Here is a 22,808-nt window from a genome sequence, read left to right as displayed (position 1 = left end):
TACCACTTTACACTGAGTGGAGACTTGGCTTTGAATAGAGCTTCTTGGGTGCGCTGTCCTCCCTCTGACTGGAAGGTGAGTCCTGGCGGCCTAACTCAGGGACAGAAAGTGTAGCGAAGCTAAGGAAAGTCACTCACTTGAAGCTGGGGGACAGGAGCTTAAAAGTCCCCACAGCTGGATGGATGGTGGGCTTCAATGGTAGAGGACGAGGTAAGTTAGAACACCTGAAGGGAGAGATGTTGAAACGCTCAGTTTTCTCTGGAGATACCTCCAAACCTTCTTCATGTATTACTTGATAGCACTCCGATACTCTAAAGCTCTAGAGTACCTTCCTCTAAAGATATAGGAATACCTTGCTGTAATGCAGGCTCAGAGGCAGAGAGACAATCCTGTGAACTTGATTCATTGTAAAACCAAAAACAAACGACTTCGGCTTTGTACCCTGAGCTGGGGTATCAGCGATGCAAGTTGGTGGTGGTTTGCTTTCCCATTAACCGGGGTTCTGAATCTCTTGCCTCACGACTTTCACTCCTCGATCCTGAATTAGAGACAAGTGTAGCAGGGGCTAGGCCTTGCTTTTTAAAAAGGCCAGTGGGGCTTCCCTGGTGGTGCAGTGGTTGAGAGTCCGCCTGCCGGTGCAGGGGACACGGGTTCGTGCCCCGGTCCGGGAAGATCCCACATGCCGTGGAGCGGCTGGGCCCGTGAGCCATGGCCACTGAGCCTGCACGTCCGGAGCCTGTGCTCCACAACGGGAGAGGCCACAACAGTGAGAAGCCTGCGTACCACAAAAAAAAAAAAAAGAAAAAGAAAAAGAAAAAAGGCCAGTGATCACGTGGAGCAAAATGCTGTAAAAAAGCAGGACCAAAATCAAGTCAGCAACTGACCGGCCACAGGGCCTGTGCTTTGCTGTCCCTCCACGGGGGGAGGTGTGTTGTGCTGGCCCAAGCACGCATTCTGGCTGGCCTCTGGTCTTAAGAACTATTAATTTCAGGAGTATTAATTTTGCTAAAAATATTCTGTGGCCATTTTATAGATATATATATATGATTATACATAAATACAAATATACAAATATAATTATATATAAAAATTAAAAAATATATATATATATATATAATGGGGGGGGAGTATGTGCCCGTGTACACAGACAGCTTCTCAAGCAAATAGGCCCTGTGGAAATCGCATACTTATGAGACAAATACTGAGAAAATGTGACTGACAGAGGTAAGGAGCGTGGTGCCGAGAGGGACAGCCACTAGTAGATGCTGCCGTTTGGTGCATCAGACCCGTGGTTCTCCCCAGCTGCACATTACACTCACCTTGGAGCTTTCATGTCACCTCAAATGCTGCGTGGGTCTGAGGTGAACCCCGACTTGGTCTTTTCAAGGCTCCCAGGTGATTCTAATGTGCAGTCAGGGCCGAGAGCGCCCAAGTGACATTGATAGTGCCTCCCACTCACCAAGTGCTGCGTTCTTCCCTGCCAGGATTTGGCCAGCTTAATGACCTTGCGGATGCTCGATCCGGATGGGGGCTGGGGAAGGATGCATGAGATTTGTGGGTATGTTTGTGGCTTAAAGAATGCACAACTAAATTGAGATTGCTGACAACTCAGGAATATATTAACACAGTTTCAATTTGCTGACCACTTTCACTTGTGCAGGAAAATGGCTTTGACCCTGAATGCAGAATATCAAAGCAGAGATTCCCAGGCTCTGAAGACTTGCTACATTGTCTTGTTGGGTTTCGCATGTGTTGTCTTAATCTTTGTTTGCAGCACACTAGACACTCCCTCTGACATTGCAATTTTGTACCACCTTTTGAGATAATGGTGTAAAACTCTGGATATAACCAAATCTAGGCTTGGCATTCCCCTGGTAGAATTCGAATTTCATTGATCTGTGACATTCTCTTAGGATCTAGAAGGAGTCCTCTGTAACCAGTCCTGTGAGTTGTCTCTTGTCATGGTATTGGATCACCTTGTATCTTGAAATGAGAAGGGAGGGAAATGTGTGCAGGTGACTTTAAAAGTTCTCCTGAGGGCCCCTCAGAGAGAGCATACCTGAAAGCTGCTCTTAGCATCTAAGTTTCTTCTCTTTTAATCTTTCAGTACACAAGGGTCTGGATCCCTGACCCCGATGAAGTGTGGCGCTCGGCTGAATTAACCAAGGACTACAAGGAGGGTGAGAAGAGCCTCCAGCTCCGACTGGAAGATGAAACTGTGAGTGCAGTGCTGGGGGTGGGAGTGCAGAGCTCTCCTGAGCAGGGCTGGATGCTATATTGTGGCTAGAGCGTGTCCTGCACGTTGGAGCTTCTGAGCCCCTCGCATCCATTTTGTTGCTGTTGATGGTAATGTAAGTGAAAGTTTAAACCATGAAGCTGCTGAATGGATGGCCCATTACAAACAAGTGCCCATTGGTGTTAGCAGCTGAGAGATGGCAGGTGACTGAGGCAAGAATCTTCTCCATGGAGTGGAGGGCACAGGAAGCTTCCCTCCGTGGGGTTGAGGCTCAGTGGGAGGTGAGGGGGAGCCACTTACCATAAGATCCAGTGCCTGGTACAGTGGTTGGAGTACTGGCTCTGGACCCAGCCTGCCTGGGTTGGGGTCCTGGCTTGGCCCTTGCTAGCTTTGTGCCCTTGAGCAAGTTAGCAATTTTTCTATGCCTATTACTTCATCTGTGACATGGGGGTGATGGTTTGTCTAGGGAGCTCCTTAGAATAAAATGAGTTACTATGTGGCATGTACTTAGAGTCATGCCTGGCAGGTAAGCACTCATTACATGTTATTTGCTCCAGTGAGAGTTTTTTTTTTTTTTTTTTTTTTTTTTTGGCTGCGTTGGGTCTTTGTTGCTGCGTACAGGCTTTCTCTAGTTGTGGCAAGTGGGAGCTACTCTTCTTTGCGGTGTGCGGGCTTCTCATCGTGGTGGCTTCTCTTGTTGTGGAGCACGGGCTCTAGGCGCGTGGGCTTCAGTAGCTGTCGCACATGTGCTTAGTTGCTCCGCGGCATGTGGGATCTTCCCGGACCAGGGCTCGAACCCCTGTCCCCTGCATTGGCAGGCAGATTCTTAACCACTGCGGCACCAGGGAAGCCCCAAGAGTTTTTTCGTTAGTTGATTTTCAGGGTGGTTTCGCTCAAAAGGAAGACAAGGTAGTAACCAGGAAATTGTGTTCCTTCTAGAAGATCTGATTCAGTTTCCCTTTTCATGAGCCTTTTGTCACTACCCTTCCCTGTGATTTGTGCATTTCACAAATATTTGAAGGCTTGCACTGTGCTGGTCATGGGGGTTTATGGGTGATCGGTTATGGCCCTGCCATTCGTGGGGGCTCAGTGCTGGAGGGCACAGTGAACGTGAACACAGAAATACAGGAAAGAGCCTAAGCAGGCTGCAGTAGGCACAGAAGCAGCAGACGGGGTACAGGAGGAAAGTGAGGAGGGAGCTGAGGTGAGGGTGTCCGGGGGAGGGGCTGTGGAAAGGAGCCAGCATTGAAGACTCAGGCCCGGGTGGGCCGAGGGGAGCGTCCCAGGCAGGAGTTGTGCACCACAGCCCCGAGGCCTCAGTGTGTCCCCTTTGAGAGTGTGGAAGGAAGGGAGGCCAGTGCACCTGGAAGCCACTGCAGAAGGGGACAGATGGGCTAGCCTGAGGCTGAGGATGCAGGTCGTGCATGCAGGGTTTACAGTAGGGGAGACTGGGAGATGGACAGGCTTTGAACCAGGTGGCCCAAAAAATCAAGATTTGGCTTTGGAATGGGTCAGGTTTGAGGGGCTGCAGAGCAGGCCTGGCCTGGAGTGATTATTGCCTCTCTGTGAACTGCAGGAGCATTGCAAGTTTGTCCCCCATCACTTAGCCTTTGATCATTTACTGTCTTACTGTTTTTCCTTCTTCCAAGCTCTTTGGTCCTGTCTTTCTAGGTAGTAATGACCTGCTTGAGAAATGGACCTTGTCTTAATGCTTTGCTCACATGTACTTAACAGTGGCTGGTGATTAACACATCGATTAGTAGGAAGGTTGAACGTCTTCCCCCTCCTAACTTCTGTTTTGTATCAACTTTGAGCACATCCCTTGGTAAACCTGGGACAGTGAGTTGGTTAGTTTGTTAAAAGCTGTTAACACTAAGGTGTGCTCACCTCCCCTTCCCCTTCCTGGCCGGTAGACTTTGCCAGCCTCCTCTTGGTTTTGAGGTGAGAAACAAAATTCCCAACAGATGGAATCCTGTTTACCATGTTGAATAACTTTCCACCCCACACCCAAAACAAAATGAAATTAGTTCACCCACGTGAATGGTGTATCTTCCACTCCAGCAGATTTCATTTCAGTTGATCTTGTAAGTGGGTGGGTGTTTTTTTAAGAGTTGTACTAAGGGAGTGTCTGCTGTGTTGCTAAAACAGAGCAGATGCTTGCCTCCCCAGTGGAGAATGAGTTCTGCCCTGCGTGACTAATCCTGGCAGCTGCCCAGGACCCCTCCCCTGCTACACGGCCATCAGCTGTAATCAGAAGAGATGGCTGGGGCTGGAGGTTAGCAGTTCTGGAGAAATAATGGGCTCTGAGCATCCGACTCTGGCCAGGTCGCTCGTGGGCTGTGGTTTGTCCACTGCTGGCTCTCAGCTGTCATTAGGAGCGACTCAGCTGAGCTGTGGACCAGAGGCAGGAGAACAGAAGTTGGATGGCTGGACTCTGAATGTTTGAAGAATCTCCTCTGTAGCTAAAAGCATCCTTGATGTACCAGGTTGGCTGAAAAATCCACCCCGGAGTCTCTTTCCCCGCCCTCTGCTCCTCCCTCTGAAGTCCAATAGTGTGGGTTTAACTGTATCAGCAAAGGTTGAAAATAAACTAGTTCTCTTCTAAAACAGTAAAGTTCTTAACCTATGGCTTCTACCTTAGCAGTAAGTAACCTGTGTGCTCTTCTCTGCTCAAGGTGGTCAGGCCCCCCAGTGTTCCTCTAAAGATGTTTCTTTTCCCCTGTTGCTTGCTTGCTTCTTATTTATTTGTTTATTTATTTGGGTAAAATATACAAAACATGAAATTTACCGTGTCAACCGTTTTTAAGTGCACAGTTCAGTGGCATGAAATACTTACCCATTGTTGTGCAGCCATCACCACCATCCATCTCCAGAGCTCTTTTCATCTTGCAAAACTGAAAGTCTGTACCCATTGAATACTAACTCCGTATTTCCCCCTTTACCTGCAGCCCCTGGTAATCCCTGTTCACCTTTGTCTCTGAGTTGGACTCTTCTAGGTACCTCAGAGAAGTGGAAGCATATAATACTTGTCCTTTTGTGTCTGGATTGTTTCAGCCCAATGTAAGATGTTTTCTGTTTAAGCCAGTGAGAAGATGGGAAACTTCTTGGGGGAAAAGCATCGTGTCTTCTCTTTTTCTCCCCATGGCTGTGAAGGGTGCAAGGTATCTAGGTGTGCCAACCCTTAGCACAGTACCCCGTTTAGACCGGGTAAAGCACCTCAGCGTATGCAGACCTTGGTGATAAATGCAGCTACCTAATTCTTTGCGCGGCGTGGAGCTCTGCCTGGCAGACCTTCTCTCAGTTGCCCCCACTTCCCTTACAAACTGCTCAGCTCCTGCCCTCTACTGGCAGGGAAAACTCTCCCCGTTTCCATGGTTTTGCGTTTAAATTCTGTTGTTCCAAACAAGTTTGTATCCCATGTCCAGGGCGAGTACTCCCTGTGTGCAAGGCCCTGGCAGTGTTTATGAGCGAGAGGAAGGTGGGGAGATGTGAGCTTCAAGAAGAGCAATGTGGGGCTTTCCTGGTGGCGCAGTGGTTGAGAGTCCGCCTGCTGATGCAGGGGACGCGGGTTCGTGCCCCGGTCTGGGAAGATCCCACATGCCGCGGAGCGGCTGGGCCCGTGAGCCATGGCCGCTGAGCCTGCGCGTCCGGAGCCTGTGCTCCGCAACGGGAGAGGCCACGATCGTGAGAGGCCCATGTACCGCAAAAAACAAAACAAAACAAAGAAGAGCAGTGTGCTCTATCTGTGTCTCTGCATATCCAAGCCTGCTAATGTTTCTGGGGCCAGGGCAAGAATGGGGATGTAGCCTACGTCTGTTTAAATATTAAAAGCATATTTTATCAGAATTATGTAGGTAAAATCTGACATTTCTAATTCTTGAAAAAATAAAGCATTTAATATATTAAAAAGAAAGTACTTGAATCTCTACTATTCGGTCTCCATCTAGCTGCCAGTATAAAGAACTGCTACCTTGCGTTGGGCATGTCATGTCTGTACCTACATATGAACAAATTTAAGAGGAATGTGACTTGTTCAGTACTGCAGAGTGTTCCTCGTACGTCAGGTTGGCAGTGGTTGCAAATACTGTACTAATTTGTGAGCACCTCTGAAACCACAATTAGAGTGTGCAGGGAAGCAAGGCACTGGATGGTCGACCCAACTGGGAACCGGTGTTTCATTATGTGAGAATTCTTTTTTCATTTGTGCTGTCTGGAAGGAAGGATTAACAAGCTAGTTTGTCTTTCCTTTTATCTAAACGTCTTTGCTGCCCAGTGCCTCCCCACCCTCCAAAGCAGTGTCTGTCTCTGACATGGGTGATGTTATAGCCCACCACCCTTCAAGGGGCCTGGACACATTTGTCTTATTTCAAGGACACAGGGCAAGAGGTGTGCAGAAGCATTTCCCTGGGGCCTGATGGCGTTCGTCACAAGAGTGTATGTTGAGAGTTGCAGGTCTCACTGTGTCAGCACTGAACGCTGATCCCAGGTGACAGAGGTACCATGTGTTCTTTAATAAGGTTATATTTTGCATTTGTGATGTTGGAGCCCTTTAAGATGCACGGTCCAGGGAAGGGCCCCTCTTGCTCAGGTCTAAGGATGGTACCAAACATATCAGGGTATTATAGCAAGGAAAGAGCAAACATGGTTCTTCAAGTCAAGAAGCGACAGACTCACAGAAGAGCTAGGACTGTTGTCCTTACACATGGGTATACTCAGACCACATACCTTGAGAGTGCTCACAGAGCTCCCATAGACCCCGTGCAGATTAAGTGCCAGCTGCATGTACATCTGGCAAAACCGCAGAGCTAAGAGTATTTGGTAATACTTCTCTGGTACCAGTAAAGCCTCTTGGTGCACGTGACTTTGATTATTTATTTTTTCTTTTTGTTTTACTGGTTTTTCCATTCTTTCTTACTTTTGTATTTGTTTAGGGATCATCTAATACTTCTTTTTTTTTTTTTTCTTTTTTGCGTTACACGTGCCTCTCACTGTTGTGGCCTCTCCCGTTGCGGAGCGCAGGCTCCGGACGCGCAGGCTCAGCAGCCATGGCTCACAGGCCCAGCCGCTCCGCGGCATGTGGAATCTTCGCGGACCGGGGCACGAACCCGTGTCCCCTGCACCGGCAGGTGGACTCTCAACCACTGCGCCACCAGGGAAGCCCAAGAAGATTCTTTTTAAGAAGGATGCTCTTTTTGGAGACTGGAGAAGATGGAGCTGTAAGATTTAAACACAACTATCACAGAATAAGACACAGCAGAGCATTCATTAAGTGAATGTTTTTTGTATTCGTTTAGGACATAATGTAAACTGGGCTTTTAGTATGTGTTAAATGAACCTGGAGCCACACACTTGCTATTACAGTAAGTGTAAGTGGATTCAAGCTTTGAGGTCTCCTATTTTCCAGGAGGATATCTCCGAAAGAGAACACAGAAGAGAACACACCCACATCCACTGACCTAATAAGTTAAGTACTTTAGACCAATAAAGTTGGAAGGGCCCTTAAAGATTGTTGGGACCAGTCCTCCCATCTTACAATTAGGGAAGCTGTTGTCTGTGGAAATGAAGTGATGGACTCAACACCTCAGAGCAGTTAAGTTCAGTGGTTCTCAAGTTTGGCTGCATGATGGAAACCCCCGAGGAGCTAAAAAATGTTTGCAAAGCTCCAGCACAGCCAGACTTCTTAAATCAGAGTTTGGAGATGGGACACAGCATAGTATCTTTTTGCAAGCTCCTCATGGGATTCCAAGGTGCAGGAAGGGTTGAGAGCCACTGCTTTAGTTGACAGCCAGGACTTGAATACAGGGTTTAACTCCTAGTCGGTCTCCATTTCTGTGAGCCATGTGGCACCTCAGGGTCAGTACCAACTGCTTGCCTGCTGTTAAGTCTATTTTTACCAGCTTATCTTTTCTCTAGATGTTCTGCTTCTATGGGTAGATAAAGAAAAGTTGTTTCTCCTACTCTACGATATATGCTGATTAGTAGCTCCAAATCTTTGTGTTGGGATTTGTCATTTGAAGATGTTTTTATGATTCTGTTCTCTTGCTGTGGTACCATGTAACATGGACATGAGTTGAGGTATGGGAGAGGTCATGAAAAGATCAGACATTTCATCCAACTGGTATTTTTAAGCACCTAGTAAGCGTTATAGAATCACAGATCTACTGAGTTTAGAGCAACACTAGACCAACACTCTCCAAGAGAACATTGTGCTACAGTGGGATGTTCTCTATCTGTATTGTCCAGTATGGCAGTCACTAGCCACATGTGGCTATTGGGTCCTTGAAATGTGGGTAGCCTGAGAAACTGAAGTTTTAATCATATTTAACTTTAATGAATTCAATTTAAATAACCATCTATTGGCAAGTGCAGGTCTAGACCAATCCTCTACCTTATGCCACCCTCTATATTCTCAAGTGTTGTCCAGTATCATTCGCTAGATGGTGACCAATTGGAGACCCCCACCTGTTCGTGATTCCCAGCTCCTGGCCTTGGAGAGGAGAAGGTCCACTCCAGGTGTGTGACCGAGCATTAATTTTGTGAAGGGTTTAGTTAACGTTCAGCCTCCTCTTTACCTCCAAAGACCCAGTTATTATGCAGTGAAGTCTTTTGTGCAGAAAGTTCAATGTCTCTGATCGTGTCATAAACCCTTTAATTTCAAATAAAACCATATTAACCGTAAGTGTTCAACCCTAGCAGCACTGTTAGAATCAAATACCTGTTAGAGAAAACAATGTGTTCTTAGGGCTCTCATTCCCTCCCTCCCTCGCCCTGGATATACACAACCCCAGAAGTCTGTAGTTTTGGAATGCTGAGCTTGCAGCTCTCACTTCTTTGCTGCTGCTCTGGGCATTTTTATTCCTTATCAGTTTTACTGTAACCAATACCATTGGTTTATTTTTGGACCATGTTTTCACAAAACTGCCTATGCCTTTCCCTCCACACGCTTGGGGGGAGAGTCTTTTGAGGGGAGATTCATCTGAGAAAATATGGAATGCCAGCATTTCTGCCTCAGGGTTTAAAGATACCAGGCTCAGGCCCCAGCTTTCTGATCTGAAAAATGAGAGGTTGTCTGGGGGAGCTCTGTGGCTCTGCACCGGGCCGTCTCTGTGCTGCTTACCAGGGAGGCGGGGTGGAGAGCCATGCGGGAGACCAGAGCAGACGTGCTCCTGCTGGGCAGAGGGACATCCGCATTGGGAAGTCTTTCAGAGGGCTCAGGGAGGAACGTCTGGTTAGAGTCCCAGTGACACCACCCACTCTGCTGGAGATGAAGCGGGTAAGGGAACAATTCTAGAGTTTAATGAAATAAAAATCAACTCTCAGCGGTCTCCATTTCCCCCTTGTTTCCCACCTCTTGGAAATTTTATCTGCATCTTCATGATAGTTGTTTGCTGGTCTCCAGTATGAAGTAAGTTTGATAAGAATAAAAGAGCTTTTTCACAGAAAGAAAAGAGCCTTGATTAATATTTTAAAAATCCCAACAACAGGAAACTGTACAAAAGAAAACCTCACTAACACAGGTAACCATTGATATTTTGTTGGGAGGTTATTCCAGTCAGACTTTAATATACAGTTTTAAATAAATGGAATCCTATTATAGATTTCATTCTGTAACATGCCTTTTGTTAGATGCAGCAGAATGCTGTGGGTGCTGCCTGACCGTAAATATCGGGCTGTGTCGTGCTTTACTTCTGTATTTACAGCTTTGAGAGTTGATACATTTGCTCATTTGTAAGATTGTTTCCTGGGGCCAAGGAAGAATATATTTATGAAAAATTCTGACAAGGTGTTGCCACCTGCCCTCCAGAAAAGTTAAATCAGTCTGAACCCTTTTTGCCCACAGCCGTTCTGGGTGTCAGTTTTTATGTACTTTTGCTTAGCTGATGGATAGTGGTGCTAATAATCTTTTATTTGCATCTCTTTTGTTAATGGTGAAGTTGAATAGTTTTTCACATATCGTCCATTTGTAGTTCTTATTTTGTGACTTGTATTCCGTGCACAATTTTCTGTGAGGGTATTGGTTTTCTTTTTGATTTCTTACTCTTTGGATGTTAAGAATATTCTATTAAATAATGCAGAATAACTGTTCCCTTCTCTCAATTTACTCTACATATGGTGTGTTTTATGATGGTTTTAAAGTTTTAGGTTATAGTCAAATTAATGAATATTTCCCTACATTGTCCTGTCTTTTGTCTCACCCCTTAAAGGTACTCCTTTCAAAGCTTTTACGAAGATTTGCCCACATTTTCTTATTGGTTTTCTTTTTCTTTTTTCATTTAATTTCTGTTTTCTTATTGGTTGGTTTTCTTTTTCTTTTTTCATTTAATTTTTTTTTCATCTAAAATTTATTTTAATATGAGGGAGAATAGAACACCGTCTCAATTTTTTTTTCCTAAATGGCTGCAAGTTTACCTACCACTACTGAAAAATCCCTTTTAACATTTATTTGCTATTTTAATGTCATCATGAATAAATTACCCATATGTGCTTGCATTTATTTCTGGACCTGCTGTTATGTTTCGTTTATCTGTCTATTTTAAAACCATTACCACAGTACTTTAATTTAAACCAATGCCATAGTAGCTTTAATAATATACCTTAATATCTGGTAGTACAAGTCCCTCTAAAAGTGGGACAGGAGAGAGCACTGAAAGACTTGTATAGAATAGTGATTCTTAAAATATGATCCATAAGGACTTCCATGGTGGCTCAGTGGTTAAGAATCTGCCTGCCAATGCATGAGACATGGGTTTGAGCCCTGGTCCGGGAAGATCCCACATGCCACGGAGCAACTAAGCCCGTGTGCCACAACTACTGAGCCTGTGCTCTAGAGTCCACGAGCCACGACTACTGAGCCTGTGCCACGACTACTGATGCCCGCGCGCCTAGAGCCCGTGCTCCACCACAAGAGAAGCCACCAGAATGAGAAGCCCGTGCACCTCAAGGAAGAGTAGCCCCCGCTCGCTGTAACTAGAGAAAGCCTGTATGCAGCAACAAAGAACGAACGCAGCCAGAAATAATTAATTTTAAAAATATATGATCCATAGGCCACCTGTACAGAACTACATGGGGATTTTTAACAACTGATATTCCTGGTCCCTGCCCAAGAGCTGCTGAACATAAGTTGTGTTGAGGAAACTTATTTATTTATTTACTTACTTACCTAGCTAGCTAGCTAGCTAGCTAGCTAGCTGCACCGGGTCTTACTTGTGGCATGTGGGATCTTTAGTTGCAGCATGTGAACTCTTAGTTGCGGCATGTGGGATCTAGTTCCCTGACCAGGGATCAAACCTGGGCCCCCTGTATTGAGAGCGCAGAGTCTTAGCCACTGGACAACCAGGGAAGTCCCAAGGAAACTCTTTTTACAAGCTCTCAGATGATTTTTAAGAACACCATAAGAAACTTAACACTCAGATAAAACATGGTAAGCAACAGTCAAGTTCCTTCTGTTTAAATGTTAAAGAACACTACCTTTTTATTAATTACATCTTTTTTTCACACACACACACACACACACACACTGTATTTTATTTTTACAAGAGATAAACTGACATCAAGCATTGTAAATGGATGACCACAACAAAAGCAACAATGATTGCAATTACCAAACACGAAACACACTCATACTATGTCATAATATTGACATTCAGTCCAGTAATCCTCCACTGTAACAGCTCCTTTACTTTGTAGTGAAAATTGATTTGTATATTTTTTGCCTCTGAGTCCTTGTGGGATTTTTTTTTATTCAAACAGAAAGTCAAAAAAATTATAATCATCCTCATCAGTTCGCTTAGTCCCATGTAATTAATTTTTTTTTCATCGTGATCTTTTGTTAGCACTTTTATGAATTCATCAGTTTTCCATTAGAGTTCTGAAAATGCTTATTCATTCAGTTCAGCAATATAGTCAGTTACCAGAAACATGTACTTGTCAGAGTCTTTTCCATGAATTCCTTGAAGATGAAACCCTTTTATAGGAACATACTTGCAAAAGCATCAGAGTACACCCAGAACTGTCTGTAAATGACAAAAGACTTAAAAATGACCATGGTTAAAGATTTGATGAAAGTTCATAATAATGCAATTGACAAGGAAATTTAGTTATTTATGAGATACACCTTTTTTTTTTTTTTCCCTGCGGTACGCGGGCCTCTCACTGTTGTGGCCTCTCCCATTGCGGAGCACAGGCTCCAGACGCGCAGGCTCTGTGGCCATGGCTCACGGGCCCAGCCACTCCGTAGCACGTGGGATCTTCCCGGACCAGGGCACGAACCCATATCTCCTGCATCGGCAGGCGGACATTCAACCACTACACCACCAGGGAAGCCCTGAGATACACATTTTAAAGTAATAACTAGAATTAGGACTTATAACATTACACCGGAACATATAAGATTTTTAGAAATTTCATGTAATGTCTGAAACATTTACATTAACATATTTCCATACAAATAACCCAAAGAATGTTTAGTATTAGTTGTTTTTTTGTTGTTTGTTTATACTACAGGTTCTTATTAGTCATCAATTTTATACACATCAATGTATACATATCAATCCCAATCGCTCAATTCAGCACACCACCATCCCCCCCACCACGGTTTCCCCGCTTAGAGTCCATATGTTTGTTCTCTACATCTGTGTCTCAACTTCTGCCCTGCAACCCAGTTCATCTGTACCATTTTTCTAGGTTCCACATACATGCATTAATATATGATATTTGTTTTTCTCTTTCTGACTTGCTTCACTCTGTATGACAGTCTCTAGATCCATCCATGTCTCAACAAATGACTCAATTTCGTTCCTTTTTATGGCTGAGTAATATTCCATTGTATATATGTACCACAACTTTTTTTTTTTTTTTTTTTTTTGCGGTACACGGGCCTCTCACTGTTGTAGCCTCTCCCATTGTGGAGCACAGGCTCCGGATGCACAGGCTCAGCGGCCATGGCTCATGGGCCCAGCTGCTCCGCGGCATGTGGGATCTTCCCTGACCGGGGCACGAACCCGCGTCCCCTGCATCGGCAGGCGGACTCCCAACCACTGCGCCACCAGGGAAGCCCAACCACAACTTCTTTATCCATTCGTCTGTCGATGGGCATTTAGGTTGCTTCCATGATCTGGCTATTGTAAATAGTGCTGCAGTGAACACTGGGGTGCATGTGTCTTTTTGAATTATGGTTTTCTCTGGGTATATGCCCAGTAGTGGGATTACTGGATCATATGGTAATTCTACTTTTAGTTTTTTAAGGAACCTCCATACTGTTCTCCATAGTGGCTGTATCCATTTACATTCCCACCAACAGTGCAACAGGGTTCCCTTTTCTCCGCACCCTCTCCGGCGTTTGTTGTTTGTAGATTTTCTGATGATGCCCATTCTAACTGGTGTGAGGTGAGACCTCATTGCAGTTTTGATTTGCATTTCTCTAATAATTAGTGATGTTGAGCGGCTTTTCATGTGCTTCTTGGCCATCTGTATATCTTCTTTGGGAAATGTCTATTTAGGTCTTCTGCCCATTTTTGGATTAGGATGTTTGTTTTTTTAATATTGAGCTGCATGAGCTTTTTATATATTTTGCAGATTAATCCTTTGTCAGTTGATTCATTTGAAAATATTTTCTCCCATTCTGAGAGTTGTCTTTTCATCTTGTTTATGGTTTCCTTTGCTGTTCAAAAGCTTTTAAGTTTCATTAGGTCCCCTTTGTTTATTTTTGTTTTCATTTCCATTACTCTAGGAGGTGAATCAAAAAAGATCTTGCTGTGATTTATGTCAAAGAGTGTTCTGCCTATGTTTTCCTCTAAGAGTTTTATAGTGTCCGGTCTTACATTTACGTCTTGAATCCATTTTGAGTTTATTTTTGTGTATGGTGTTAGGGAGTGTTCTAATTTCATTCTTTTACATGGAGCTGTCCAGTTTTCCCAGCACCACTTATTGAAGAGACTGTCTTTTCTCCATTGTATATCTTTGCCTCCTTTGTCATAGATTAGTTGACCATAGGTGCGTGGATTTATCTCTGGGCTTTCTATCTTGTTCCATTGATCTATGTTTCTGTTTTTGTGCCAGTACCATATTGCCTTGATTACTGTAGCTATGTAGTATAGTTTGAAGTCAGGGAGTCTGATTCCTCCAGCACCGTTTTTTTCCCTCAAGACTGCTTTGGCTATTCGGGGTCTTTTCTGTCTCCATACAGATTTTAAGATGATTTGTTCTAGTTCCGTAAAGAATGCCATTGGTAATTTGACAGGGATTGCATTGAATCTGTAGATTGCTTTGGGTAATATAGTCATTTTCACAATGTTGATTCTTCCAGTCCAAGAACATGGTATATCTCTCCATCTGTTGGTGTCATCTTTAATTTCTTTCATCTGTGTCTTATAGTTTTCTGCATACAGGTCCTTTGTCTCCCTAGGTAGGTTTATTCCTAGGTATTTTATTCTTTTTGTTGCAATGGTAAATGGGAGTGTTTCCATAATTTCTCTTTCAGATTTTTCATCATTAGAGTATAGGAACGCAAGAGATTTCTGTGTATTAATTTTGTATCCTGCAACTTTACCAAATTCATTGATTAGCTCTAGTAGTTTTCTGTTGGCATTTTTAGGATTCTCTATGTATAGTATCGTGTGATCTGCAAACAGTGACAGTTTTACTTCTTCTTTTCCAATTTGTATTCCTTTTATTTCTTTTTCTTCTCTGATTGCCATGGTTAGGACTTACAAAACTATGTTGAATAATAGTGGTGAAGTGGACATCCTTGTCTTGTTCCTGATCTTAGAGAAAATGCTTTCAGTTTTTCAGCATTGAGAATGATGTTTGCTGTGGGTTTGTCGTATATGGCCTTTATTACGTTGAGGTAGGTTCCCTCTTTGCCCATTTTCTGGAGAGTTTGTATCATAAATAGGTGTTGAATTTTGTCAAAAGCTTTTTCTGCATCTATTGAGATGATCATATGGTTTTTATTCTTCAATTTGTTAATATGGTGTATCACAGTGACTGATCTGCATATATTGAAGAATCTTTGCATCCCTGTGATAAATCCCACTTGATCATGAAGTGTATGATCCTTTCAGTCTGTTGTTGGACTGTTTGCTAGTATCTTGTTGAGGAATTTTGCGTCTATATTCATCAGTGATATTGATCTGTAATTTCCTTTTTTTTAGTATCTTTGTCTGGTTTTGGTATCAGGGTGTTGGTGGCCTCATAGAATGAGTTTGGGAGTGCTCCTCTCTCTGCAGTTGTTTGGAAGAGTTTGAGAAGGGTAGTTGTTAGCTCTTCTCTAAATGTTTGATAGAATTCACCTGTGAAGCCATGTGGTCCTGAACTTTTGTTTGTTGGAAGATTTTTAATCACAGTTTCAATTTCATTACTTGTGATTGGACTTTTCATATTTTCTGTTTCTTCCTGGTTCAGTCTTGGAAGGTTATACCTTTCTAAGAATTTGTCCATTTCTTCCAGGTTGTCCATTTTATTGGCCTAGAGTTGCTAGTAGTAGTCTCTTAGGATGCTTTGTATTTCTGCGGTGTCTGTTGTAACTTCTCCTTTTTCATTTTTAATTTTATTGATTTGAGTCCTCTCCCTCTTTTTCTTGATGAGTCTGGCTAAAGGTTTATCAATTTTGTTTCTCTTCTCAAAGAACCAGCTTTTAGTTTTATTGATCTTTGCTATTGTTTTCTTGGTTTCTATTTCATTTATTTCTGCTCTGATCTTTATGATTTCTTTCCTTCTGCTAACTTTGGGTTCTGTTTGTTCTTCTTTCTCTAGTTCCTTTAGGTGTAAGGTTAGATTGTTTATTTTACATTTTGATTGTTTCTGGAGGTATGCTTGTATAGCTATACACTTCCCTCTTAGAACTGCTTTTGCTGCATCCCACAGGTTTTGGAGCGTCGTGTTTTCATTGTCATTTGTCTCTAGGTATTTTTTGATTTCCTCTTTGATTTCTTCAGTGATCTCTTGGTTATTTAGTAACATTGTTTAGCTTCCATGTGTTTGTGTTTTTTACGTTTTTTTCCCATAATTCATTTATCTCATAGCGTTATGGTCAGAAAAGATGCTTGATATGACTTCAATTTTCTTAAATTTACTGAGGCTTGATTTGTTACCCAAGATGTGATCTATCCTGGAGAATGTTCCGTGTGCACTTGAGAAGAATGTGTAATCTGCTGTTTTTGGACGGAATGTCCTATAAATATCAATTAAATCTATCTGGTCTGTTGTGTCATTTAAAGCTTCTGTTTCCTTATTTATTTTCATTTTGGATGATCTGTCCATTGGTGTAAGTGAGGTGTTGAAGTCCCCCACTATTTTTGTGTTACTGTCGATTTCGTCTTTTATAGCTGTTAGCTGTTGCCTTATGTATTGAGGTGCTCCTATGTTGAGTGCATATATATTTATAATTGTTATGTCTTCTTCTTGGATTGATCCCTTGATCATTATGTAGTGTCCTTCCTTGTCTCTTGTAACATTCTTTATTTTAAAGTCTATTTTATCTGATATGAGTATAGCTACTCCAGCTTTCTTTTGATTTTCATTTGCATGGAATATCTTTTTCCATCCCCTCACTTTCAGTCTGTATGTGTCCCTAGGTCTGAAGTGGGTCTCTTGTAGACAGCATATAGATGGGTCTTGTTTTTGTATCCATTCAGCAAGCCTGTGTCTTTTGGTTGGAGCATTTAATCCATTCATGTTTAAGGTAATTATCGATATGTATGTTCCTATGACCATTTTCTTAATTGTTTTGGGTTTGTTTTTGTAGGTCCTTTTCTTCTCTTGTGTTTCCCACTTAGAGAAGTTCCCTTAGCATTTGTTGTAGAGCTGGTTTGGTGGTGCTGAATTTACGTAGCTTTTGCTTGTCTGTAAAGCTTTTGATTTCTCCATCGAATCTGAGAGAGATCCTTGCTTGGTAGAGTAATCTTGGTTGTAGTTTCTTCCCTTTCATCACTTTAAGTATATCATGTCACTCCCTTCTGGCTTGTAGAGTTTCTGCTGAGAAATCAGCTGTTAACCTTATGGGAATTCCCTTGTATGTTATTTGTCATTTTTAACCTTGCTGTTTTCAATAATTTTTCTTTGTTTTTAATTTTTGCCAATTTGATTTCCGTGTGTCTCGGCATGTTTCTTCTTGGGTTTATCCTGTATGGGACTCGCTGCGCTTCCTGGACTTGGGTGGCTATTTCCTTTCCCATGTTAGGGAAGTTTTCGACTATAACGTCTTCAGATATTTTCTCGGGTCCTTTCTCTCTCTCTTCTCCTTCTGGGACCCCTATAATGCGAATATTGTTGTGTTTAATGTTGTCCCAGAGGTGTCTTAGGCTGTCTTCATTTCTTTTCATTCTTTTTTCTTTATTCTGTTCGGTGGCAGTGAATTCCACCATTCTGTCTTCCAGGTCACTTATCCGTTCTTCTGCCTCAGTTATTCTGCTATTGGTTCCTTCTAGTGTAGTTTCCATTTCAGTTATTATATTGTTCATCTCTGTTTGTTTGTTCTTTAATTCTTCTAGGTCTTTGTTAAACATTTCTTGCATCTTCTCGATCTTTGCCTCCATTCTTTTTCGGAGGTCCTGGATCATCTTCACTATCACTATTCTTAATTCTTTTTCTGGAAGGTTGCCTATCTCCACTTCATTTAGTTGTTTTTATGGGGTTTTATCTTGCTCCTTCATCTGGTACGTAGCCCTCTGCCTTTTCATCTTGTTTATCTTTCTGTGAATGTGGTTTTTGTTCCACAGGCTGCAGGATTGTACTTCTTCTTGCTTCTGCTGTCTACCCTGTGGTGGATGAGGCTGTCTAAGAGGCTTGATGGGAGGGACTGGTGGTGGGTAGAGCTGACTGTTCTTAATGACATCTTTGTGTTAATTACATGTGTACAGGTAGTCAGTTATATATCCTGTCACTAAACGTATTTTGTGTATTTATGTAGTCTATGTGCTATGTATGCTGAGAGTACAAGGATAACACCTTGTTTTTGAGATTTGACTTTAGGATGTGTAGTTATAGTCCCTAATTACAACACACACACACACACACACACACACACACACACACACACACACACACACACACACACACACCCCTCAAGCTCCTATTATACTTTAGGTTAAAGTAAAATTACTGCTCGCAGTTAGGTTGGGGAAAAATATGTGTACAACTTGAATGGAATTATGGAGAGCAGTTTGCTAGTTGTAAGGTAATCCAAAAAAAAAAAAAAAAAGGTGAGTGCGTTGGATGATGGGAGAGAGAGTAAAGAGACAGCAGCGTCAAACTGGTCAAACCAAAGAAGCTTTCCTGGATGGGAGAAAGAACAGTACGGCAACCAGTACTAAAGACTCAGTGTTTGTGCATTGAGAAGCCGAAGAACACTTTATTAAATCTACCTGTGCTTCCTGAAGTTTTCATGTCATTCAGTCTTTTACCTTGATACACTGGGATTGTTATCAGCACATTGTCTACCTGAGCTTGTCACTTATGGCAACACAGGTATTTTGTTCAACTGGCTTTGTTTAAAACGTCTTATTTATCTTCACTTATGATCATGTTAGGGTAGCGATCCTAGCCAACAAGACAGGACATTGAATACCGGCTAAATGCTTCATAACTCTGCCTTTTTGTGTTTGTCACTTGCCTTTCCTTAGATTCGGGAATACCCCATTGATGTCCAAAGCAACCAGCTTCCCTTCCTGCGGAATCCAGATATCCTGGTGGGAGAAAATGACCTAACTGCCCTTAGCTATCTACATGAGCCTGCAGTTTTACATAATTTAAAGGTCCGTTTCCTGGAGTCCAACCATATCTACACGTACTGTGGTAAGTGGGGGTATCTATTGGCTGTGTGTGTTTGAAAGTGCTTACAATCTTTAGACTTTACGTGTTAAATTCCAGTGGTTAAGAGTCCTACTTTCACTCTCATTATAAGTGCCTCTCACCTGAGACCCTTGAAATGTTTGCAGTCAGTGAATGTGGCTTAATTAGGCTGCATACCTCTCTGTGGGAGGATTGGTGTTAATCACAGCTCAAGCAGGGAAGACATGGGCCACACCTTGTGGCTTGATGGTCAGGCACCGTCCTGGAATCAGTAGGAAAGCAGTAAATCCGTCCCAATGTGCTAGCTCAGGCATTTGCTCTCACTGTGGAGTGCACCGATGCAAACATACAGCTGGCTTGTTTTTGTTTCTTATTGACTTTTTTTTTTTTTTCTGAGGTACTCGGGCCTCTCACTGTTGTGGCCTCTCCCGTTGCGGAGCACAGGTTCCGGACGCGCAGGCTCAGTGGCCATGGCTCACGGGCCCAGCCGCTCCGTGGCATGTGGAATCTTCCTGGACTGGGGCACGAACCCCCATCCCCTGCATTGGCAGGCGGACTCTCAACCACTGCGCCACCAGGGAAGCCCTTTATTTACTTTTTATTTTATATTGGAGTATAGGTGATTAATAATGTGTTAGTTTCAGGTGTACAGCAAAGTGATTTAGTTATACATATATGTCTATCTCTTCTTTTTCAAATTCTTTTCCCCTTTAGGTTGTTACATAGCATTGAGCAGAGTTCCCTTGCTATAAGTAGGTCCTTGTTTGTTATCCATTTTAAATATAGCCTTGTGTACATGTCAATCCCAGACTCCCTGACTATCTCTCCCCACCACACTTCCTCCCGGTAACTGTGAGTTGATTCTCTAAGTCCGTGAGTCTGTTTCGGTTTTGTAAATAACTTCATTTGTACCCTTTCTTTAAGATTCTACATATAAGCGATATCATACGATATTTGTCTTTCTCTGTCTGACTTACTTCACTCAGTATGACAATCTCTGTCCATCCATGTTGCTGCACATGGCATTATTTCATTCTTTTTAATGGCTGAGTAATATTCCATTGTATATATGTACCACATCTTCTTTACCCATTCTTCTATCGATGAACATTTAGGTTGCTTCCATGTCTTGGCTATCGTAAACAGTGCTGCAGTGAACATTGGGGTGCATGTTTTTGTTTTCTGCTTGAGAAAGGGCTGCCTTTCTGTCTGACCTTCTCACTTGCCCATGTACAAACATGTGTATGATGAATATTTGTTGAATTCATGATCAGAAACCATGACAAATGTTTTTTTAAATTTATTTTTTAATTGAAATATAATTGATTCACAATGTTGTGTTAATTTCAATATCTTGGTTTATCCCAGGATATTGAATATAGTTCCCTGTGCTATGCAGTAGGACCTTGTTATTTATCCATTCTATATGTAGTAGTTTGCATCTACTAACCCCAAATTCCCAGTCCATCCTTCCTCCACCCCACTCCCCCTCCCCCTTGGCAGCCACAAGTCTGTCCTCTATATATATGAGTCTTTTTCTGTTTCATAGGTAGGTTTATTTTTTGCCATATTTTAGATTCCACATATAAGTGATATCATATGGTATTTGTCTTTCTCTTTCTGACTTCACTTAGTATGATAATCTCTGTGTGCATCTATGTTGCTGCAAATGGCATTATTTCGTTCTTTTTTATGGCTGAGTAGTATTCATATATATATATACACACATACATATACATATATGCACATACACACAGACACACCCCACATCATCTTTATCCATTCATCTGTTGATGGACATTTAGGTTGTTTCCATGTCTTGGCCATTGTAAATAGTGCTTCTGTGAACATAGGGGTGCATGTATCTTTTTGACTTACAGTTTTGTCTGTATATATGCCCAGGAGTGGGGTTGCTGGATCATGTGGTAATTCTATTTTTAGTTTTCTGAGGAACCTGCATACTGTTCTCCATAGTGGCTGCACCAACTTACATTCTCACCAACAGTGTAGGAGGGTTCCCTTTTCTCCATACATCTCCAGCATTTGTTATTAGTAGACTTTTTAATGGTGGCCATTCTGACTGGTGTGAGGTGGTACCTCACTGTAGGTTGTTTTTTTGTTTTTTTGTTTTTTTTTTTGGTACGCGGGCCTCTCACTACCATGGCCACTCCCACTGTGGAGCACAGGCTCCAGACACACAGGCCCAGCAGCCATGGCTCACAGGCCCAGCCGCTCTGCGGCATGTGGGACCCTCCCAGACCAGGGCACGAACCCGCATCCCCTGCATCGGCAGACGGACTCTCAACCACTGCGCCACCAGGGAAGCCCCTCACTGTAGTTTTGATTTGCATTTCTCTCATAATTAGCGATGTTGAGGAGCTTTTCATGTGCCTATTGGTTATCTGTATGTCTTCTTTGGTGAAATGCCTATTTAGGTCTTTTTTAATTTTTGCCATTTTTCGATTGGGTTGTCTGTTTTTTTGTTGTTGAGTTGTATGAGCTGTATGTATATTTTGGAAATTAAGCCCTTGTTGATTGCATTGTTTACAAGTATTTTCTCCCATTCTGTAGGTTGTCTTTTCTTTTCAGTTTTTATGGTTTCCTTTGCTGTGCAAAAGCTTGTAAGTTTGATTAGGTCCCATTTGTTTATTTTTGGTTTTATTTCTATTGTCTTGGGAGACTGACCTAAGAAAACATCGGTATGATTTATGTGCCATGACAAATGTTTTAAAGAAACGTCCTAAAATTTCTCTCACATTTTTCTTGAAATTTCTCAATTTCCCCCATCCCAAATTTTGGCTTCTCTTTTTTAGACTATCATTAAGTGGTATGGTGAAAACAAGAACCCTATATATATTGTCGTTTGAGGGGCAAAACATTTTAGGATCTGGTTGCAGAGTCAGCTGAGGGCTTCTTTGTGGGGGGTTGTCCCATTTGTACTTCAGTACCTTGGTCTTATTTGTGATCCTAGGTGAGCCCTCGGGGTCAGGCTTCTTTTCATTGTGATATCCCACTTTGGTTTGGAATTGGCCAGCTGGCTGCTAAGTTAGGGTGAGCTTTTATGCCAGATTTCGGGAGCTGGAAATACCATGTTGATTTCAGTGCTTGAGAGAGTTTCCCAAAGCTCCTTTCCCCCAGTTGTTAGTGAGAGTTTTATTTGAAGGAAGCCCTCAGTAAGTGTTTTTTTTTTTTTTTCAACAAGATTTTTGAAAATCTCCCTTTTTGGAGAAAGGGATAAATGACCACCAGCTTCGCTTTTTACAGGCATTCCTTCTAAGAGAGGTCCGGGTGTCTGTATGTATTTATCCAAGCGTACTTTGGCTCCTCCAGCTTCAGCTTTCAGAGTGACTGATGTAACGCAGAATTCTAAGTCATCAGGAAGCACTCTTACCTGCTGTGGAGGGGTCTGAGACATTTTAGGAAAATGTGTGACCTCAGAGTATAATATCAAAATTTGAATGGAATGAACTAGGGTTTTATACACCTCTCAGTAACCAGTAGAACATGAGAGGCTGTTTTTAAGGCGAATGACTTGGAGAATTCTCTTATTAATTGGAGTTTTTCTCAGTTCTGGGCCTTATTTTTCATTCCAGGTTGTATTTTCAGGAAAACTTTCGTCTGAAGAGGACTTTGTCTTTTTCCTCTCTTTGCCCTTTCTTCTTTACTTGGGTAATGTGGTTTATTAAGTTTCACGTTTCTTTCTCTCTCTCTCCCTCTCTCTCGTACTTTTTCCCCTTTTAATAGACTTTACGTTTTACAGCAATTTTAGGCTGAGAGCAAAACT

General features: G+C 42.5%; 1 protein-coding gene across 1 annotated transcript in view; it reads left to right on the top strand.

Moving 5' to 3' along the window:
- Positions 1-22,808, top strand: part of MYO5B (myosin VB) — a 382,117-nt gene that overhangs the window by 153,417 nt on the left and 205,892 nt on the right. Inside the window, exons 2-3 of the mRNA XM_060119082.1 lie at positions 2,108-2,218; positions 18,856-19,027. Of these exons, the coding sequence (XP_059975065.1) occupies positions 2,108-2,218; positions 18,856-19,027 (283 nt within the window). The remainder of the gene's footprint in view (positions 1-2,107; positions 2,219-18,855; positions 19,028-22,808) is intronic.

Source organism: Mesoplodon densirostris, chromosome 15 (genome assembly GCF_025265405.1).
Source record: "Mesoplodon densirostris isolate mMesDen1 chromosome 15, mMesDen1 primary haplotype, whole genome shotgun sequence".
NCBI classification, from domain to species: domain Eukaryota; kingdom Metazoa; phylum Chordata; class Mammalia; order Artiodactyla; family Ziphiidae; genus Mesoplodon; species Mesoplodon densirostris.
The sequence above is the reverse complement of the archived record's forward strand: the minus strand, read 5'-3'. Positions and strand labels throughout refer to the sequence as shown.